Below are 22,444 nucleotides of genomic sequence, written 5' to 3' on the forward strand. Positions count from 1 at the left end.
GCACTTCTGAGAAGGCTACCTTGGAGGTCCTGGCCTTAAGTCTCCCGCCTAGCAGCCTAAATTTTTCCTCCAGGACCTCACGACTGCATTTCCCCACATCGTTGGTGCCAACATGCACCACGACCACAGGCTCCTCCCCAGCACTGTCTATCAGCCTATCTACTACACGCGTAATGTCCGCTACCTTCGCACCAAGCTGGCAAGTCACCATACGGTCAGTACTCAGTTTTACCACCCAATTGTCTACTTGCCTAAGGATCAAATCACCAGCTACCAAGACCCCCCTCTCTCCCTGCCCAGGGATGGTTCCTTGACGCGAAAGGATTCCCGCTCACCAACCGATTCAAGATTCAAGCTTATAGAAAGAGGGAGGGTTTTGATTTCAAATGATTGCAGTAATGTTTTATTTTTTATTTTTTTATGTCAAACACTTGAGTATAGTAAACTCATGTGACTGACTGCAAATAAAAAACTTTCACTTCATTTGAAAATGATCTAGTCCTTCATAATTATAGACTGCAAAGGTGCAGATTGCTAAGTATGGCATGCAAATGTCTCAGAACCCTTTTAAGGTTTTTAAGAGATTGTCCCTCCTTTGGTTGTACTTGAGGTGACAATTCTGGAATTATCACCTAAGATCATACTCAAAAACTACCTTTATTTATGAACAGTAAGTGGTGTTTATCTATTTCCAGAGAAAGGCTGACGTATCTTAATAACTTTGCACTAGCATGGTGTATTTTAGGAGACTATAATATATGTAGATATTATTTAATTACCAAATTGTTTATGGGCATCTAACAGCTTATGGCATCTAGGTTTTCCCTGTTGTCTCTAAGCAATCATGCTGATCCAAGGCATACAAAGCTTCATGTTTAGGGGCAGACTGGTTCTTTAATTTGCCAAGACGGTTCCCACTGGACTGCTCTCCACTAGAGGCCAAGATTGTACTCAGCTATGACTCCTGCCATAAGGGCAATGGTCATTTTGTTCTGCTTAGTACACAGCAGTTTTCGCATCAGTGACAGCCTGATCCACTTCCCTCACTCAGAGACAAGATTTCCCATTCATTTCTCTTTCCTTTCTGTGATGAGCCACCCTAGTTATCCGTTTTCCTGAAGAATTCTGGCTGTCCCACCCTGTCATAGTAAAATATTTTGATGGCTTGCTCAGTCCAGCAGCCTGAGGGAAGGAATGGGAGCCCACTTATATTATACAACTTAAATGGCACTTGAGAAGTTTTTATATTCCAAATTAACAGAATATTTTATTCAACATAGTGGGGAAGGGTTAGATGAAATCAGGGGTAAAATTTCTGAGGTAACTCAATATAAATAACTCTGAGGTAAAATCAGCACATACACAGACTTTTGTCCTTACATTTCAGGATGAGTGTTTACTTAAAATCACAGTTACTTAAAATCTTTAGGTTGAGAGACTTTAGTTCTAGTGTTTCTCCAAACACTCTAGTACGGTTCCTTTGAGTATTAGAATCATAGAGTTGGAAAGGATCTCCAGGGTTATCTAGTCCAACCCCCTGCATAATGCAGGAAATTCACAAGTACCTACACACACACACACGACTCCTGTCCCATGCACAGAAGATGGCAAAAAACCTCCAGGATCCCTGGTCAAACTGGTCTGGAGAAAAATTGCTGCCTGACACCAAAGTGGTGATCAGCATTTCCCTGGGCATGTAAGATCAGACCATGAGAACTAAGCACTTATGCAACCAATGTTCCCTCTAAGCTGAGTTAGTGTGAGCTAGCTCACAGTTTTTTAACCTCCAGCTTACACATTTTTGTCTTAGCTCAGGAAGGGTGACCTCAGAGCAAACTAATTTATGAAGTGGCCAAATTGTTCACACACAACTTTAATGCCAGTAGTTCACAAAATAGAATTTTTGCTCACAAGACTCCATAGCTTAGAGGGAACATTGAATGGAACTCTTTCTGTCCTCCTTCTCATGAACTGCCTAAGTTCACAGAATCAGCAGTTGCTTAGTTGGCCATCTAGCCTCTGTTTAAAAACCTCCAAAGAAGGAGAGCCCACCATCTCCTAAGGAAGCGTGTTCCACTGAGGAACTGCTCTGTCAGGAACTTCTTGCTAATGTTGAGCTGGAAACTCTTTTGATTTAATTTCAACCCCTTGATTCTGATCCAACCTTCCGGGGCAACAGAAAACAACTCTGCACTATTGTCTATAAGACAGCCTTTCAAGTACTTGAAGATGGTGATCATATCAGCTCTCAGATCTCCTCTCCAGGCTAAACATACCAAACTCCTTCAACCTTTCCTCATAGGACTTGGTCTCCAGGCCCCTCACCATCTTTGTTATCCTCCTCTGAACACATTCCAGCTTGTCTATATCCTTCTTAAATTGTGGTGCCCCAAACTGAACACAATACTCCAGGTAAGATCTAACAAGAAGAAGATATTGGATTTATATCCCACTCTCCACTCCGAAGAGTCTCAGAGCGGCTCACAATCTCCTTTACCTTCCTCCCCCACAACAGACACCCTGTGAGGTGGGTGGGGCTGGAGAGGGCTCACACAGCAGCTGCCCTTTCAAGGACAACCTCTGCCAGAGCTATGGCTGACCCAAGGCCATGCTAGCAGGTGCAAGTGGAGGAGTGAGGAATCAAACCTGGTTCTCCCAGATAAGAGTCCACACACTTAACCACTACACCAAACTGGCTCTCCAAGAGCAGAGTCAAGCAATAACATCATTTCTCATGATCTGGACACTATACTTCTAGACACTCATGATCTGGACACTATACTTCTGGACACTCATGATCTGGACACTATACTTCTGATGATGCAGCCTTTTTAGCTACCGCATCACACTGCTGCCTCATGTTCAGTGTATGGTCCACTAAGACCCCTTCATTCTTTTTGCACATACTATTGCCAAGACAAATCTTCCCCATCCTCTAATGATGCATTTGATTTTTCCTACCCAAATGCAGAACTTTACATTTATCCCCATTAAAATTTATTTGTTGCAGCCCAGTTTTCCAACCTGTCAAGATCATCTTGTATCCTGTCTCTGTCTTCTACCATATTTGCTACACCTCCCAATTTAGTATCATCTGCAAATTTAAAAAGCAATCCCTCTATTCCTTCATCCAAATCAGGTATAAAGATGTTGAATGAAACAGGTCCCAGGACAGATCCTTCTCTGACTCTTGGTTTCTTGGTACACTATTTCCAGTACCCAACCCCCTTCTCTTGAAACACCAGTACTCATCTTGAGTTTTTAACTAACTCCAAAGGCAGTTTTTAACCACATCAGTTTGTCTGAGTATGGAATATCTTCTCACTAAAAGATCCATCCCCTTTCTTTGGTCTGAATGGGGGTCTTTGCCTACTTCCCAAACTTCTTTGCCAACTTTCCCCCAGTTCTCCTGTCTGTGTTAAACTTTTCTTAGTTGGGGCTGAATTCCAAAACTGTCAGCAGTTGACTCTTCTCAGCTAGGGATTAAATTTCCTCAGTATCCAGTTCAGAAGTTTTTATCTGCTCAGCTGATGCTAACCAATCTCATGGAACAGCCTGTCACTCAAGGCTCTCTGGCTCTGTGAAGAATTAACCTTTCACATTCCTTTATCTGTTTACACAATACTTCTAAGCTCTTAAAAGTGCAGTCCCTCACAACATCCCATTGTGAGTAACTGGCAGCAGAAGGGGGAGTGACATCTACTGCTTATATCAGTTCTCTAGTGTCTAGAAGTGGAACTGCCTGTAGGGGTGCTAACTTCAGGTTGAGAAATTCATAGATATTTGAATGTGGAGAATGGGGAGGGTGGGATTTGGGAGGGAGAGACCTCAGCAGGATATAATGATACAGATTCCACCAAAGTGGCCATTTTATCCAGGGAATTGATATATTTTATCTGGAAATCAGTTGTAATTCCAGGAGATCTCCCACCTGGAGGTTTGGCAATCCACAATACGATACTGTGTATATTAGAAACGAGCAATCAATGCAGCTTGTTTTATAATGCAGTATAAAAATGAACTTAATTAAGTAGACATGCTTGTGCATACAGATTTGATTGACAGGAAAACAGCTGGTTCCCAACTCCCGGCAGGACATCATAAGTGTGAAAAATGCCTTATTTGCCCCCAAACTATGCAAATTAGGCAAATTACCATCAATAACTATATATGGAAGCTTCAGCAATTTTCTAATTGTGAATCACGTAGAATTATTTCTATTTTAAAATGCCCATGTGACAAATTTCATGTGGGGTCAAGCGTGCACTGTTTTAAAGATCACGGTCCTTGAGCACAGGTCCTGAGGTGCCATCATATTGAGGAAGCACCAATTGTAAGCCATTGCACAGAAAAACAAAATAGTCCAGAAAATATACAAGGGCTGTCATCTACAGAGTTAATATAAATAGATAAAATTGGGTAGACTTGCATAAATTATTATTACAAAAGGAAGCCTATCCTTTAGATATAAAAGCCCTACCATGGTTGCAAATCTGAGGCTTTTCATTGGGTGGATGTGGCCCTCGCAGGCTTGGCTTGCACTTTGTCTTTCACCACTCCCCAGTGCCATTGAGTCACTGTTCTCTTGCTCACCCACTGCACCCTTCGCCACACTCCACAAACTGCAAAATGACATTCCCTCAGATTATGGTCAGGTGCTGACAGGGTGCATCTGCCTGCCAACCCTCAGACTGCCCTCAGAAGTTGCCCTGCTGAGGCTTCCACTGCCACCCTTGCTGATGCCCCACCACCTTCTTCCCAGCCTCCCAGCAGGAACCCTTGCTGCCTCCTACTGAGCCTCCCTGATGCCATCGGCATCTGTAGGTAGGCCTCTGCAGGCCCAACTCCGTTTCTCCCGCTTCCTTTGGAATCGCTCAGGAGCAATGTTCCTTCTAAGCTGCTGAGTCTTGTGAGCAAAAATTCTCCCTTGTGAGCTACTGGTGTTAAAGTTTTGAGCTACTGGCATTAAAGTTGTGAGCTACTGCATAAATTATTGTGTTCTGGGGCCATTTTTCCTGAGCCGGAGGCAAAAAATCTGTGAGCTACCTCACACTAACTCAGCTTAGAGGGAACACACCGCCTCAAGTGCCCTTCCCCTGTCTGCTTGCCTTCTACACACTGCCATTGGAGTCCACACCTAGGACCCCCTTATCCCTCAACAGCCTCCCTTGCCAACTAACCCCTACAATGCCGCTCCTGCAGATGGCCGCCTCATATGGAGCCTCTCTGCCACCCTTGGAATCGCCTCTACCATCCTTCCCCTGCTTTCCTGCCTCCACATGGCCTCCCCCACAATGACAAGGTCCTTAAGTTGGGTCCCCTCTCTCCCAAAAACCTCCCTCACAGCACTAAGCCTTCCTCTTCCCCTCCACCATGCCCACAACAACTGATCCTCCCTCCTCCTCCCTGGCAGAGTGCCCATATCAGAACCCCTCACCCCAACAACCTCCTCCCCCCCCCCTGACACACACCATGCTAACACCAAGATATCCTCTTTCTTACCTTGCACTGCATGTCCCTGTCTCCATGGCAGCCTCACTTCCGCCCTTCAAGCAAGTGAAACCTGCACTAATGTGGCCCAGGACACTCCGATGCATGGATACCCTCCTTCCAAATTACTCTTCTGTTGGTCACTTGCACTCACTGCAGCCCAACCCATAGGATACAATGGAGTCTATTCTATCTTATGGGCCCATTGGATAGAATGGACTCCATTCCATCCTGGAGGCCCATTAAATAGAGTGCAGTCCATGGTATTCTATGAGCTCATGGAATACAATGGACTCCATTCTGTCCAATGGGTTCATAGCCTACAACTGGGGTGACCAAATTTCCTTACCATAAGAGCCACATAAAATAAATGTCAGATGTTTGACAGCTGCAAGACATGAACATCACATGTCTGGGGGAAGGAAGGAAGGAAGGAAGGAAGGAAGGAAGGAAGGAAGGAAGGAAGGAAGGAAGGAAGGAAGGAAGGAAGGAAGGAAGGAAGGAAGGAAGGAAGGAAGGAAAATGGGGATCTCTAATCCAGTCACTAATTACATTTAAGGACTATTGAACTGATTTTGTAATTGTGTGCTGAGAATTGTAACAATGACCACTTTGAGTGTGGCTGCTTGCTTTGTAGGTTGCATTTATGGTGGAAATGGTATACAAAGTATTGAATATACTACATTATAAAACAAGCTGCATTATTGCTGTTTTCTAATATACATAATATCATATTGTGGATCATCAAACCTGTACTGTGAAATTTCTGTTTTTGTTTACCCACCTGTGGCAACCCTGCCGACACATACAAGCACTATGACATCAAAGCAGATCAATCAATGGTATTGAGAGAAGTACAGAGGATAGAGGATGTCTCTGGCAAAGAGAAATTTGATTTCTCTGCCAAGGAGAATTTTAAAGGAAACAAAAGTAAAGAATGGTGAGGTAATCCAGGGACATCCGGAAGGATACTTGGCATTCCTTGTAGCTCTTCAGACTGACAGGGACCCTTAGCTGCTTCATTTACAGTGAGCTGCAGCTATCTAGCTTATGAAAGCATTACTGGGTAACTACGGAAAGAGGACCAAGGAGAAGGATGTGAATGGAGACTACCTTATTCAAAGCACTAATGTGTTCTGCTTTCCTTAGGTCCAATCTGAAAGACTATCAAGCCTGGCTTGGGATACATAATGTGGAAAGAGCACTTGAGGAAAAACACAGACAAGTTCTGAACATCTCCCAACTGGTATATGGACCTGAAGGATCAGACTTGGTATTGCTGAAACTTTCCAGGTTTGTAGTTGAATTTTAAGGACTTCTCAAAGGGCCTTTCCTGTTGTTTTCAAAAAGAAAAAAATGAGATGATAGTGGGAATATACAGGAACATGACTCCAGGCTCTGTTTGGTTTAGGGATGAGAATTAAGGGCTTAAGCCCCGGGCTTCATTGAAAACGATGTACCTGGAAATAACATAAATGGGTATTGTGGTGTAAGTTTCTGCAAGCAGTCTTCCAAAATTATGTTTTGATATTTCCATGGTTAGGAATTTGCATGTAATGGAAAGTGTGGTTCTGAATATTGTCAGCTCCTGTGTGGCACAAATTCCATTGTAAAAGGAATTATCCTTAAGAATAAGCGTGACTCTGCTTTGTTTGGTGTGTGTTTTTCCTGCCTATAGACCAGCCGTCAGCAGTGAGGCTGTGGGGATCATCAGGTTATCTGTTTCTGGATGCACCATTCCGGAAGGCACCCCTTGTACTGTGTATGGATGGGGACATACTGGAGGTAAGAGAGTCTGGTTTTTAAATTTTTGGGGGGAGGGACGGTGGCTCAATGGTAGAGCATCTGCTTGGGAAGCAGAAGGTCCCAGGTTCAATCCCCGGCATCTCCACTAAAAAAGGGTCCAGGCAAATAGGTGTGAAAAAAACCTCAGCTTGAGACCCTGGAGAGCCGCTGCCAGTCTGAGAAGACAATACTGACTTTGATGGACAGCAATTCAGTATAAGGCAGCTTCATATGTTCATTGTTCAAATGAAAGATAGAGATGTTGGTGGGCAGCTCTCTGAGTTACCAATTTATATGCATTTTATGTATATGAGTGATTGATAGAGGTGTGTGTGCCATTTACTGCTTTGGACAAAGTTTCCACATAACAGTAAAATGGAGAAATACCAGGGAAGTCAGAATGAAATAAACAGGGATCTTTGTCATGGTCTCTGTGCTTCACACCCATGGGAATAGGATGCCTGAGCCAACTCTGATCAGTACATAGCAAGCCTGGAATTCTGGCTCCCAGACCCCCAGTGAGCACATGCAGAAGCCCCACCACGCATGCTCACTGGGTGGGTGTAGTTCTCTTCCGTCAGCCACTCTGATCAGTTGATCTTCTCACGCTCTGGTCAGTACAGTTTCCTTTCCCCCCCTTTCCTTCACTTCTCAACTATTTCCTCAGTTATTCTTCATTCTTTTTCTTGTAAACTTAAAACAAAAAAACACAGAGAGAAGTCTTTTGGACTTTGCCACCTTTTGGGGCTTCTCCCCTCCCTTATTACTTTCATCATTGTGAACAGCTTATGGGAAAGCACTGGGGTTTCTTTTAAGTGCTATATTCGGTATGGAAGTAGGATCCCTCCTCCAGCTGACCATTCACTGTGCCTACACTGCCCGGGCAAAGGGCACTGTGTTGATTCATGCACCCATTGCACAAAATTCTCCAAGCAGATAAGGAAAAATTGAACCACTCATCTCTTGGCAGCGCTACACAATTGGCTCTATCTCTGTTGATCCCCTTGACGCTGGTCAGTGCCTTGGCCCAACCTATGTCAGCATTGACAATAGCACTGCTAAGTGATCTGAGTTCACAGATTCAATCCCACTCTGATGCCAACCACCCCCATAACCGCATGGGCTCAGCTTCTCATTTGGAATCCTCTACACCTGCCAAAAATGCAGGTAGGATAAGGAAGAAAAATCTAAAAAGCACAAGAAGGACAAGGAGAAGCACCAGAAACACGATCGTACTGGTCAGACTCCCTCTCCCTTTCCATGGCATCCCCTACCGAACCCAATGATCATACAAGTGATTCCTCTGCTACAACTTATGGCATCTCTGATTAGTTGCTAAAGCCCCCTGGCACTGGGACAATTCAGATCCAACCTATTCAGCTCAAATTTGGATCATGAAACTGACCTGACTCAACAAACGTCCTCCTCCCACTCCCAATTGCAATTCCAAAGTGAAGGCAGCTCAGCCTTGGACCATGATGCATCTGCTCTGACAAAGGCTCCCATACCATCACAGCCTTGTCCTTGCAATTGAAGCTTTGACCACAACATTGAAGATTGCCATCCATTCTGACCTCCACCTTCTCCACATTGGAACCAGTGACAATGGCAATACATAAGGGGCATATCCTCTACATCTCAGATTTTACAGCAATTTAATCACATGCCCACCATTTTTACAGTGCAGCTTCAACCTACCACAACAGATAGTGTTTGACATCGTTCAAAGTGATACATCCACAGCAGTCTCTTTGCCAATTAACAACATGGTTCTTCAAGCCTCCGAAGAATCTTGGTCAAAACCTGTTTCTACTCCAGTGTCCTCACAGAGACTCAACCAAACATACAGAGTGCAGAAATTTGGTGTAGAATTCCTTTTTCACCCCAGACCTAACTCAATTGCTTCCCCTTTATCTAAGGCATGAAAGATCCATTTAACCACTCCGGTCAAGAGGGGAAGAAACTTGCTAATGCAAAAAGAAAGTTTTATTCCACTGGTGCCGTGGGAGTTAAAGTCTCCAATTATTTAGCATGCATTATCAATATGTCTTGTGGGGGCAGCTTTCTGAGACTCTAGCTTCTCTCTTGGAGGACAAGAGGTCTGCAGCTAAACGAATCCAGAAGGAAGGTATGCTCCTCACGAAACAACTGAACAACTGAACTCTTCTAAGCACATGGTACCTGCGCCAAGACCTTGACATCAGCCATTACCCTTTGCTGCCATGCATAGTTTTGCTCCACCACACCACAACCAAACACCAGGGCATATGTGGCGGATCTACCCTTTGAGGGTGATGGTCTTTTCAGCTCTACCGTAGACACTGTACTACAGGAGATGGACAACAGTATCAAGATCTCGTATAACCTAGATGTTTCATCTTTGTCCCACTCATCCAAGAGCAAAACTTAGAATAAGCTTTGGTCTAAATGTCCCTTCCAGAGACAGCAATCAGACCAGTCTTGGAGGCCTCAACCAATCCAGCCTTCAAATAGATCTTCCTACAGCAACAAATCTAAATTACCTCCTCTTGCATCCCAATCTGCAACACCCAAGGGGTCCCAAACCCCTAAACAGGGCCTTTGATTTACCTATCCAGGTTCCCCCAATCTCCTTTCCCCTCCTCTGGACCCACTCACCTTCGCCCATACTTACTAGCATCATAAAGGTGATTCTCTCCATCAAGGAGGGAAACGTGATAGAATTCTTTCAGACTCCATCAGTCTTCGTCACTACATCTTCATTGACAGCCCTCCTAAAGGAAGTACAAAACCTGTTGAACAAACAGGCAATAGGACCAGTACCAGTACCTTCCAACTTCTGGGTGTGTGGATTTTATTCCTGGTACTTTACAGTTCCAAAAAAGGATGGAGGACTTCAGCCTATCATGGACCTCTGAGATCTGAATGAAATAATCATTTATCAGAGGTTCCACATACTATGTCTGCAGAATATCTTACCTCTCATCAAACAAGGAGACTGGATGGCCACTTTGGACTTGCAGGATGCATACTTCCATATCACCATCCAACACTGCCACAGGAAGTACCTCCAATTTGTCTTCCCTTTGGGCTCTCTACAACTCCAAGGGTATTCACCAAAACTATGGTGGTTATCACAGCCTACCCTTGTCTCCATGGAATAACCCTGTTCCTGTACATAGACGATTGGCTGCTAGTGGCGGAGTCCAAACACCTTCTCCTGCAAAACATAAAGACCACACTGACCCTTCTAAATAATCTTGACCTACAGAAATTCCATCTGACACCCACCACCAAGATGCAGTTCATAGGAATAGTATTGGACATTCAAATGCATATGGCATTCCTTCCTCACCAGCAAATGAGGGACATCATCAATCTAGTCTAACTCCATCAATCTCAGCAAGAGGGATCAGCTCTTCAGATTCAATGCCTCTTGGGGCTAATAGCAGCAACCACCAATGTGCTGGTATTTGTGAAACTTCACATGTGCAGGCTTGCAACTGTGGTTCTTGAGATGATTCTGCCTGGCCAGCAACCCACCCCTCTTTCTTCTGTGTCTTCCTTTCGACATTCTGCTGTCCTGGAAATCAGAGACCAATCTTCTTCAAGGTGCTCCATTTCACCCCCTCACCCAGTCAGTCATGATCACCATGGATGTTTCCTTATGGGGCTGGTGTGCCCACATGAATAGACTTTGTGTGGGAGAATCATGGCCCTTGACTTATATGAAATATCACATAAGTTTACTGGAACACCTGGCCATATGGTATGCCCTCTGATCCTTCCAGCCTCTAATTTCAGCAAGTACTGTTTCCATTCTCACAGACAACACCACAGCCCTCAACAATATCATCTGGTGAAGGGGGCGGGGGGGACAGTCTCCAGGAAGAGACCATCTTTACCACATAAAGTAAATGAAATGGCTGTCTAGAGTTGATTTCAATAGGTTTAGACTATTGGAGCAACTCTATATAGAATTGCACTACAAGATTTCTGGAATTATTGGCATGAGTGTATGCAAATGCAGTAGTGACTTTTCAGCAAATATATGGTTCTGTTTCTGCTGGCTCACTAAATCAACAGCAGCATAGATAAATACACCAGTCTTTGTCAAGGAGCTTGTCCAATGGAAAGCAGAATCACACTTTAAATCCAAGCATGGTTTTATCAATCTATCCAGGCAGCAAATTACAAAAAGGGTAGTTACAGGATTCAGAGTCAAGGCACATGCCAAAGTTCATGAGGAGGAGGCAGATGTCAAGTCGGCAGATTCAATAGCGAGTTGTTGTTGATACAAAGAAACTACTTTATTGATACTGATACTTGAGGCTAAGCCAGCATTGAAAGACTAAAGAATAACCTGTAGATACATTGCATATATGGGACACTTCAAAGGGATTCCTAAGGGGGGAGGATTATGCAGGGCACATTCACACATTGATGTTACCCATTCGTTCTCAGGCTTGCATGGCCTTGATCGTAGCGGGCTCCTGACTCCCTTCTGAGAGCCAGGCCTAAGAAGGCACAGATAAGACTTTCACATCTTTCCATTTCAAAGCAAGGACACTCACTACAGGAAGGGAGGGGTAGGGAAGGTACGAGCTAGCAGCAATTGAATATACTTTGGTTCTACCCAGAATGCTCTCTGACTGAGCCAGAGTTACAGACAGACTTGACAGCAGATACAATGCAGTAAATCCCAGGAACAACACATCTAACAGACAGCAGGCATGATGAACAGCAGTGAGGGTGTAAATCAGTAGATAACAGTTATGCTTCCATGCCAGTCTGCTCCTCAGTTGCTGCTTGTTACCAATTACTGGTCTATTGCCTATGCTAAGTAATACTACCACAGGGGCAAACCATTGCAGCACAGCAGAGTACCAAACTGACTGCATCTTCCTAAACAAGATGCTGAAGAGACTCATCTGCATTAGCTGGAAATGAATGCCACTGAACTGCCAGCTGGGCATTCTCACACCTGGCTTGCATATTTCTCATTACCCAGCTTCTTTGGCACTCCAAGGGCTCAGGTTACGAAGGTGATGCTAGCTGCCACCCTTTCTGCTGCCCATCCCACCCCCAATGGCTACAACAGTGGTACACTAGCCTTGGATTGATGTCTCCTTCTAAAACTAAAGGAATCACCTCCTCTTCTGGAGCACCCATTGTAAACTTGAGCCCACCTCAACCCTCCCTTCTCATTCGAGAAGGTTCTGTATTTCCCAACTCCACAACTCCTGGGTGGTTTATGGCAGATATGCCCACAGTTTACTGTTACCTTTCACCTGCCAAGAGGAACAAATAGTGGCAAATAACATAAAATCTAGCATTGAATGTGTATTTTGTATGCTATAAACATGTTTGGGATTGAGAATGAAGACCCAATTCATGCCTCAGTCTGCTAAATTCATCTGAATTCACCTGAGTAGCAGTGCCTGCAAAGAAGATTCTTCCTCCACAATGTTTTGGATACCTCATTAATGCTGTGATATTAAGCACAAGTATTTGGAAGTAGCTTCCATTTAAATCTGTGGACTTGGAGCCAGTTTAGATGAGACACTGGAAATCTGTGATCAGCAACCTCCATTCCATTAAAATCCATCAAAGCAAAGAAATATGGCTGAACTGAGTATGAAATGGAGCACTGGATGCAAGCTGTTAACCTTTCCCCCTGCTGTTTTCCCAATGTATATCCCTCCCCTCAGGCTGCTGTTAGCCTTGTTAGAAAACAATTCCAATTTTCAGAATTATTAAGATGTTCTCAGGACAGAGTACAAATCTCATGAATCTCTTTATCTTTTCTTCAATTGTGCAGTTAATTGTGCAGAAACCAAGGCTAGAGATGCAGAATTAATTGGGGGGGGGGGGGTGTAGTTATCAGAACAATGTTTCCAGGGATGCAGTAAAGAATATCTGAAGGGATTGCATCTCTCCCTCTCATTGAGGAAGAGTAAATAATAGCTGAAGGGATTGTATCTCTTCCCTATCTGAATCATGTGTTTCTGTATTTTGATTTTAGACACCTCTTTTGATGGAGTCCTTCGCGAAGCAAATATGATCATTGTGGGAAATGAACAGTGCCATCTGGGATTTAAAGGAAGGGTGATCATGAAAGAGTCAGAAATGTGTGCCCGAGCAGAGCATATTGGCAGTGGAACTTGTGAAGTAAGTAAAGAAAGATGTTGGGACTTTACAGATGTTTGTTTTTTAATCTGAAATGATGTCTTCTATCTCTAAATCTAAGGGAGTATGAAATTCAGTTTCAATGAACTTTACCAACATGAAACCTTACCTTAGAAAATCCTCTTTCAACACCTTTCTCTGATCAGGGCTTTCAAGTTACAAAGTGTGTTGTCCATACCTATGTTTGGTTTATAGAAAGCCCCCTTCCTGCATCCCATGCTGAAGAAATGTTAATTCTTATGAGCCAAACTACTCTGTAAAAAGCTCTGTAGCTGCAGAGACTAACTGGTGACACATATGTCCCTGTATGCCAGGGCCCAACCAAAGTGATCACATTTTGATGCAGGGACCAGCTTGCTGCAGTGGAAAGCTTCAGAAAAGGGCTGCTGCAGAAGTGCTGCTACGACTCCAATTGTTATTGGGCACCAGGAGTCTGATGCCCGAGGGGCAAAATGCTTCCACCCCACAATGAGCCTGTGAGCTGCAAAAGAATGACAGGGGTCTGGGTGACCTTGTGCTTTATTAAAGAATGATATTGCTGTACGGTATAATCCCATGCTGCTGGGTGCTAGACCCTGTTCCCTCAAGGATGCCAAATACTGGAGAACAAAGGCCTCAGAGGCTGGCCAAGTCCCATCCCCCATAGGGAAATAGAAATTCAGAAAGGTGGCTGTTGCCTGAGAGTAGGAGAGCCATGTGGAAGGAGTGATGGTGTTGAATACTCCCTGCATAATAAACTGCTGCCAAGGGCCCACAGGTCCTCCAACAAGGGGTGTGGGAGCTGGTTTGTGTCAAACATGAGATTTCAAAATAACCAGTCCTTGGATTTTGAAACAAAGTGTGGTTTATTGATAATCCATATGGCTCAGCCGAGCTAGGTATTGGAACTGATACTTAGTAACAACAGAGTACATGCTTTAAAATGGCACATCAAAGGTTCTATAAACAATTCTACATTCATGTGTGAAATTCACACACTAAATTCCTTATCTCTATTGCAGTTGGCGCATCCTGGGTCCAGGCCTCGCTGGGCCTGGGAACAAGTCCCAGGAGGTCTTATCTTCAAAGAGGACATTCCTGCATTTGTTAGTAAAAGCAAAAGGAGCAATGGAGGGGGTTTGCTACTTTGATGTGCCTGGGTTTAATTAATGGTTAGTAACAATTCTATGATCTGACAATTATAACAAATAGAGAATTCACAATGCTTGACAGTTTGCCATTGGGATCAAAGTCCAAAACCTCTCCTGAAATAGAGACAAGGCACCTGCAGTGTCATTGTCTGTACTTGCTATGTATTATGCTGAAAAAAGAGATGTTATGGGACAAGCACAGGAAGACAAATCTATGCATGAGGCGCATGACTGGCTCAGAGTGAGGAGTTTGGCAATTGATGACCTGGACCATGATTTTATTGTCACACCCAAACCACACCCTCCTGTTACTGAAAAAATTGCATTAAATGGTGATTATTACCAATATTGGAAAAAAATTCCCCAAAGGTGAGATCTCACAAAATGTCTGAGCCAGCCCAGTCAACTGGCCTATGCCTGGCACACCAGCAACCGATGAAAAACGCACCAAACCTGACACTGCCAGAAGTATCTGAATGGACCTGTGTAGAGGAGCCTAAATCAAGGAGAGGGGGTGAAACAATGCAACCGCTTTATCTCCTTTCTAAAATCTAAAATCTCCTTTCTAAAATGATCACCTTGTCTATTTGCTTCAGTTGTCAAAATATTCCCTCAGAAAATGGCACAGTAGGCACAAGTACAGATTTAAACAATATTTGGTTTATATGAATAAACTGGCAGGAAAGGGAATGAATATACACATAGGGATTGGGATTTGGAATATGTAGGCAGAAATTTAAATGTGAAGACAGAACTGCATCTGAGGTTGCTGACTTCATAAGAGACTGTTTTAGACATAAAGCTGTTTGGCTTACACTAAAGGTATTACAGATGTTAAACGGTGTTTATGGTTTCTTGGTATAGCTTTTCTTATCAACTTCAGACGTTATAATCACAAAGTCTTGAGTGTACTCAGCTTTGTTCCTTTGGTTAAGACTAAGGTCTCTCCATTAGACCACTTTCCTCTGGCAAGATCATTATTATCTTCTCTTTAAGATAAATAACCTGGGCCTTTGGCAGTCTGAGGGCCTTTGAATGCCACCTCAAGCCCTTTGCCATATCCTGATCCTCCAGACTGCGAGTCTTTCCATCCTGGACAGTAAGCTTAATACAGAGGAACTATTTTCTTTCTCAAGATGTAATCCTTTGTTTTTCACACACAGAGATAGTTTAACTTTTTGATGACTCCTGCAGAGCCTCTTCTATATTCCTCCATACTGGCTCTGAAACAGGCTCTGCTTTATTAGACTATTCTCACAGTAGAGAGTGTCTCAAACAACCACTCTCTTCTCCATACACTCTGCAGTTCCTTCAACTCTCTCTCCAACTGCTTAACTGTCCCTCTCCTTTTGACAGTTATAGGAATTTTCCCCAATCAGGGTGAGTCCCATTAGCTGTCAATCATGCCATTTCACTCCTCTCATCCACACAGCATTGCTTCTAAGCTTACAATAGCCTGCTATCCATCACAGGGGGTCTGCCAGGTAGACACACCATTGTAGAAGGCTAGAAAAGATAACCAGACTGCTAAGTCTGCTTTCATGTCTTCGGTGATTCTAATGTTATGATTTGGGGAATAGACTTCACAAGGACTTGGCAAGCTGAGTTCAAAAAGCACACCCAGGAGTAACCACCCTGCAAACAAAGTCGAGGTGACCCAACAAGGCTTGTGTCTCCTTTAGCATAATGTTTTGAGCCCTGGTGAGGATGATAAAAATTAATTTGTCCTCGGGTAGCCAAGAGAAGCCCACATTTGTGTCCAGTAGGATATGCAGGTAAATGGGGTGTGTGCAGAGACCCTCTGTCTTGTCATGTGCCACAAGGAACCCCACTTCATCAGCCAGAGCCTGAAAGGAAGCCAAGTGAGTAGCACATGCAGAACTGCCAGCCAGAAGAGGAAATCATCCATGTTATATAGTGGGTGACATGAGGAGAATTAGTGTGAGCCTTAACTGCCCATTCCAGGAATGTGCTGAAAATCTCAAAGACCACGGAAGCAATGGAGCAGCCCATGGGCATGGCCTTGTCTACATGCCATGAGCCATTAAGCTTGAACCTCAACAGGCAGTGATCACATGGGTGGACAGGCAAAAGTCAAAAGGCACACTGTATATCACACTTGGCCACGACTGCCCCAGGACCACAAGCCCTGATGATGCTAACAGCATATCACACAAAGCAGCATTCCTGAAGTATGGCCTCATTCACCACTGAACCTTGAAAATGCTTCAGAAACTGCAGGTGGTCTAGAATGCAGCTGCCAGGTTAGTGAATGGAACATAATGCAATTCTGTGGCAGTTGCACTGGCTACCAATTAATCTCTAGATCCAATTCAAGGTGTTAGTGTTAACTTTCAAAACCCATAGTGGTCTGCAACCCTCATATCTATGGGACTGCCTCTCCCATTATAACCCCGTGCTCTCCCTTTGGTCATTGTCTAAAGCGGTATTTCTCATTGGCAGGGTTGTGACCTGGCACCAGGCCACGCAGGCCTTAATGCCGGGTTGCGGGGCTTCCCATTGACGTTCTGCTGGCTGGCGAAAGTCAGGGGACCCAGCCACACTTGAAAGGGGGCCTCCCAACTTCCCGCTGGCCAGCAGAGGTCAAGAGACCCAGCCGCGCTTGTGTGGGGGCCTCCTGACTTCTCGCTGGCTGTGGGGCTCAAGTGGGCCAAACTGCGTGGGCAGAGTCAGAAGTTTAAAAGGTGAGTTGCTCCCAGCCTGTTTCTTTCTGTTTTTCTTTTCTTTTCTTTTCCTTTCTTTTCTCTTTCTTTCTTCCTTTTGTCCCTCCTTTCTTTCACTCCTTCCCTCCCTTTTCATTTCTTCCTATTTCCTTTCTCTTTCTCTTTTCTTTTTTTCTATTTGTTTCCAACTCTCTCCCCCTCCCTCCCTCCCTCCCTCTCTTTCTTTCTTTCTTTCTTTCTTTCTTTCTTTCTTTCTTTCTTTCTTTCTTTCTTTCTTTCTTTCTTTCTTTCTTTCTTTCTTTCTTTCTTTCTTTCTTTCTTTCTTTCTTTCTTTCTTTCTTTCTTTCTTTTCCTTGTCTATTCACTTTATTCCCCCTTCCTTCCTTCCTTCCTTCCTTCCTTCCTTCCTTCCTTCCTTCCTTCCTTCCTTCCTTCCTTCCTTCCTTCCTTCCTTCCTTCCTTCCTTCCTTCCTTCCTTCCTTCCTTCCCTCCCTCCCTCCCTCCCTCCTTCCCTCCCCCCCCCTTGCCATTGCTAATCTGAGTAGACCTGGGGGGGAGGAAGAAGCTTGAAATGCCCTGTCATTTCCTGTTTTCCCAGGCTGCCATTTCATGTTCTCCCAGGCTGAGAGCATTTTATATTTTTAGTTTTCTGCTATGTGATCCTTGTACTTTTTCCTGATGTTTTATTTTTAAAATTGCATTGCAAAATCCCATTATTCTCCTACCTTTCCTAAACAAAATATTGCAAGAGTTTTAAGCATTTGTACATTATTTTCTGTCTCCTGGCTCCACCCTCAAAGTCTCCTGGCTCCACCCCCACATTTTAGTGGGCCATGAAGGAGAAGCATAAAAATAACCAGGCCATAGGGGGAAAGGTTTGGGAAACCCTTCTCTATACTATGTGCAAACATTTTGTATTATATGTGCAGATGTTTCATTCAGTGTAATAAAATGATGTTAAAATAAAAACTTCTGCTATGCAGAAGGCAATATAAGTCCAATATTTTCCAATATTGGCAAACTTCTCACTCTGAGCCAGTCATGCACCTCATGCATAGATTTGTTTTCCTGTGCTTGTCCCATAACATCTCTTTTTTCAGCATAATACATAGCAGGTACAGACAATGACATTGCAGGTGCCTTGTCTCTATATCAGGAGGAAAAGTTTTGAACTTTGATCCCAATGGCAAACCAGCTCCCACACCCCTTGTTGGAGGACCTGTGGGCTCTTGGCAGCAGTTTATTATGCAGGGAGTATTCAACACCATCACTCCTTCCACATGGCTCTCCTACTCTCAGGCAACAGCCACCTTTCTGAATTTCTATTTCCCTATGGGGGATGGGACTTGGCCAGCCTCTGAGGCCTTTGTTCTCCAGTATTTGGCATCCTTGAGGGAACAGGGCCTAGCACCCAATTTATTTTGACTTCCACGCATCAACCAGGCCACACACTGGACTTAATTTTTGGGTGGAGATAGATATTGATCTGGAAGCTGTTGAGATGGTGCATTTTGTCTTTAAGGTCCGGTTGAGCATACCAAGCCCTCCATGTTTAGGTAGTGAACTGATTTATGACCAAACTATGTTACCTGCAGGTGGAATACTCTCTCCTTGAATCTATGAAGGCTCATTCTACAAAGGCAATTGCTCGATTTGTGGCATTCCTGAGGGGTGTCCCCCTCCATGACATCTGCTGAGCAACAACTTGGGTGTCCCTGAATACCTTTGTGAAACATTACACTCTTGATGCCCATGAACGGCAAAGAGCAGTAGTCAGACACTGTACTGCAATCAGTCAGCAGCTAACTTTTGCCAGCAGGGGTCATTTCATAGAAAAAGAGATGCTGGAGCTCATTAGCACAACTAATTTGCATGTGCCATGCACCCCTGACATCACGGAAGGTGTACTAAATTATATCACCTCAGCATCTACCTTAAAATGCTTCTTGAATTAGAATTATCATAATAAAACCTTACTCCCTTAATAGTTTTTAAATTACTTTTTCCTACATGGCCATGGTGGCATGATGAAGATTTCCATCTGTCTGTTTTATATGTTTTGGTTATTTGCCCATTTTTTGTGGGGAAAATATTAGAAAGTTTGTCAAATCTTAGAGTTCAGCAAAATTCTCACAGGGGGGTTGAACAATGGAGCCCAGCAATTAATATTTGGGGAGGGGGGGGTAAGAAAGAAAGCACAATAAAATTTAGGGGTTCCGGAGCTCCACTCCTGTGAGCACCTGCCTAAAATGAGGTCTGCTTGGCAGCACCCTCCTCCAGGTAAGACTTAGTTTGCTTCTCTTCCAAGGGTGTGAAGCACAGAGACCATGAAGAAAATAAACAGGTTGCTTACCTGTAACTGATGATCTTCAAGTGGTCATCTGTGCATTCACACCACTCGCCCATCCTTCCCCCTGATGGCAGCCTAATTGTTCTTTGAATTTCTTCTGGGTTGCTCAGCAGTCAGAAGGAACTGGCAGGATCCTAGCACCCCCTCTGGGCATGCACAATGGAGTTCATAACATGCTCAGAGGAGCATGCAAAAATCCTTGCTTTGAAGCTTGAAGATTCACCATCGGGATTGGCGCAGGTGCCAAGAGTCCCAAGGGTGTGAATACACAGATGACCACTTAAAGACCATTAGTTACAGGTAAGCAACCTGTTTTTTCTTTTCACCATTCCTTCCCCACCTCCCAGGTCCAGGATGCCTGGCCAATGTTCCCTAAACCTGCTGGGAGTGGTCAGTAGACACCAGCTGAAGTGAGGGAAGGTAGGTGAGACTTGTCAGCATGAGCCAGTGCCTTCTTCTTGTCCCATTCCTACTTCATCCATAATGACTGTAATGAGGCATCCCACTAAAGACACAGTGCCCAACTTCTACTTATGCTGATTGGCAGGATGCTACTAAATTTTCCTTGCCTACTGTCAACAGTAATTTGTATCCAAACCTAGATGTACATCCTGTTCTTCCTTTGTGGCCTCTGGAGTACAGCCCCCCTTTTTTATCTTAACCATTGAGGTAGGTTGGGAGAGAAGGCAGCATGGTATAACCTCATTTTATCATATCTCAGAAGCTAAGTAGGATTGATACTTGGATGGGAGATTACCAGTTAAGATTCTACAAAGGAAGGCAATAGCAAACCACCTTGTTTCTCACTTGCCTTGAAAGCCCCTAGCATTACCATAAATTGGTTGAGACTTGACAGCACTTAAGTACATATTGAGGTAGGTTAGTCTGAATTATGATGAATAGGTCAAGATTAATCATCAAGAGTATAATAAAGTATAATGTTAAATCAGTGTGGAAAAATATCTCTAATTTCAGGGGTATAAGGCTAAATTGTAATCAAACATTCTCTCTGATTCCTGTGAAATCGTTATAAGGTTGAATGATGCTTTTGCATGACGGCATCCTTCAGCATCTATCTTATCATAGTCAATAATTTTTGGTTTTGTTCCATAAACTCATGTGTGTGTTTGTGTGCTGTTTATTTTTTTCTTTTCTTGTTCCAGCGGGATTATGGTGGTCCATTGGTCTGTGAACAAAACAGGATTAAAATAGTTGTAGGAGTTATTATTCCTGGGCGTGGCTGTGCCAAGCGACCTTCAGTTTTTGTCCGGGTGGCCTTCTACTTCAGATGGATACATAAAGTCTTAATGACATACAGATTGTAGCTGAATGTTCTATCCAAGAAAACAAATTCCAGTCATGGGAACATTTTGAGAAGTATGAAACTGAAGTATAATAGAAAGTTCTTGATTTTTCAAATAAGTACTACTTGATAGTCAAGTTTTGTTGATATTTATGGTTGTTTCCCATTTTGTCTTTTGGTATGCTAATAGAAATGTTGATTTGAGCAGTGGTTATAAGCAAGTAAGGGAATCTATTTCCTGAATATACTTGAATGGGAAAGCAAAATTGCTGACAGAATTACTTTACAATGATGCATTCTGTGAATTTAAAATGTTTGATTTCTTATATATGCTGCTGGTTAGGTCAGTTTGACCATGAGACATAAACACCATTTTGATCTAAAATATTCCTCATACCTAATGTAAGCCTTTTAATTGATGCATGAATTTGTCAGCTGGAGCTCCATCATCTCTCCCATTTAAAAGTTAAATCAATTATATTTTAATCTCCAACATAAACTCATAGCAGTTTAGAAGCCATTATTAACATTCATTTTTTTAAAATTAGATAGACTTTTGGTGCATACAAATTTTCAGGACTCCATGAATGGCTCAACTAACATGTGATGGACCTTTCTTGGGAAGTACATGGAATGGGAACTCATGAACTCAAGTTTGTGATTAATTTTGGCCTCTTCATGCTTTGCAAAATCAAGTTCATGGCAGATCACCTGGCATGAATATTTCATGAACTTTCAAGCTGTTTTTGGAGGCTTATGCTGGTTCACAGGCAGAGTCATTTCCAAACAGTGTGTCTCCACTCAATCAAAATATTTACAGAACTTCAAAGCAACAATTTGAAGAGCAGGTGGAGGAGCATTTTGGGTAGGTCCCCCGTGACTTTGATGTCTCTATGTTGCACAGAATTCATACTATACACTCTTAAACCTTGGTTATTTTGACAGGCACAGGTTCAGGAATGTATAGAACAGATCCTGTACAAGTAAGAGACACCAAACTCATGAAGGATCTCTGGCTGACAGACCTCTACCTGCATCCAAGTTTGGTGAGGATTAGATTTATGGGACCAGAGTTACGCTGCCCCCCACCCCCGAAGTTGCCACCAGGAATATGCTTTCTGCGGAAAAGACCGCCAGGGGAAATGACTGCAATCTAGGAAAGCATGTCCCACTGAAATGAGTGGGCATTATGTTTGAGAAAATATGAGCATAGTTGGGTTGTCAATTATGTAATACACTCAATTTAATATTCCCTTGTTTGTAACCCCAGAGAAAACTATATCAATTCCACTCACTTTTGTTCCTCCTTTGAAAATAAATACTGAAGAAACATCAGCAATAAGATTTTGCTAATGGACATTTATTTTCACAGATGGTTCTGACCACTATGAAGCAGGTGCAGAATTAGAACATTACACAAGTTCACTCCAATTATCTATAAAGAAAGTTTTGGAAATGGATACATATTTTGCCACACAGTAGATACAGACATTGCTGTTAAACAGTAGAAAATCCATGCTATGATCAAACTTAC

The 22,444-nt window shown here is 43.3% G+C and overlaps 1 protein-coding gene across 1 annotated transcript in view; it reads left to right on the forward strand.

The window, feature by feature from the left end:
• HGF (hepatocyte growth factor) overlaps window positions 1-21,376 on the forward strand; it is a 187,275-nt gene extending 165,899 nt beyond the window's left edge. The window contains exons 15-18 of the mRNA XM_060246022.1: window positions 6,640-6,783; window positions 7,169-7,275; window positions 13,280-13,425; window positions 20,771-21,376. Of these exons, the coding sequence (XP_060102005.1) occupies window positions 6,640-6,783; window positions 7,169-7,275; window positions 13,280-13,425; window positions 20,771-20,932 (559 nt within the window). The 3' untranslated portion in view covers window positions 20,933-21,376. The remainder of the gene's footprint in view (window positions 1-6,639; window positions 6,784-7,168; window positions 7,276-13,279; window positions 13,426-20,770) is intronic.
• Window positions 21,377-22,444: the final 1,068 nt, after the last annotated feature.

This window comes from Heteronotia binoei, chromosome 8 (assembly GCF_032191835.1).
Source record: "Heteronotia binoei isolate CCM8104 ecotype False Entrance Well chromosome 8, APGP_CSIRO_Hbin_v1, whole genome shotgun sequence".
Lineage (NCBI taxonomy): Eukaryota > Metazoa > Chordata > Lepidosauria > Squamata > Gekkonidae > Heteronotia > Heteronotia binoei.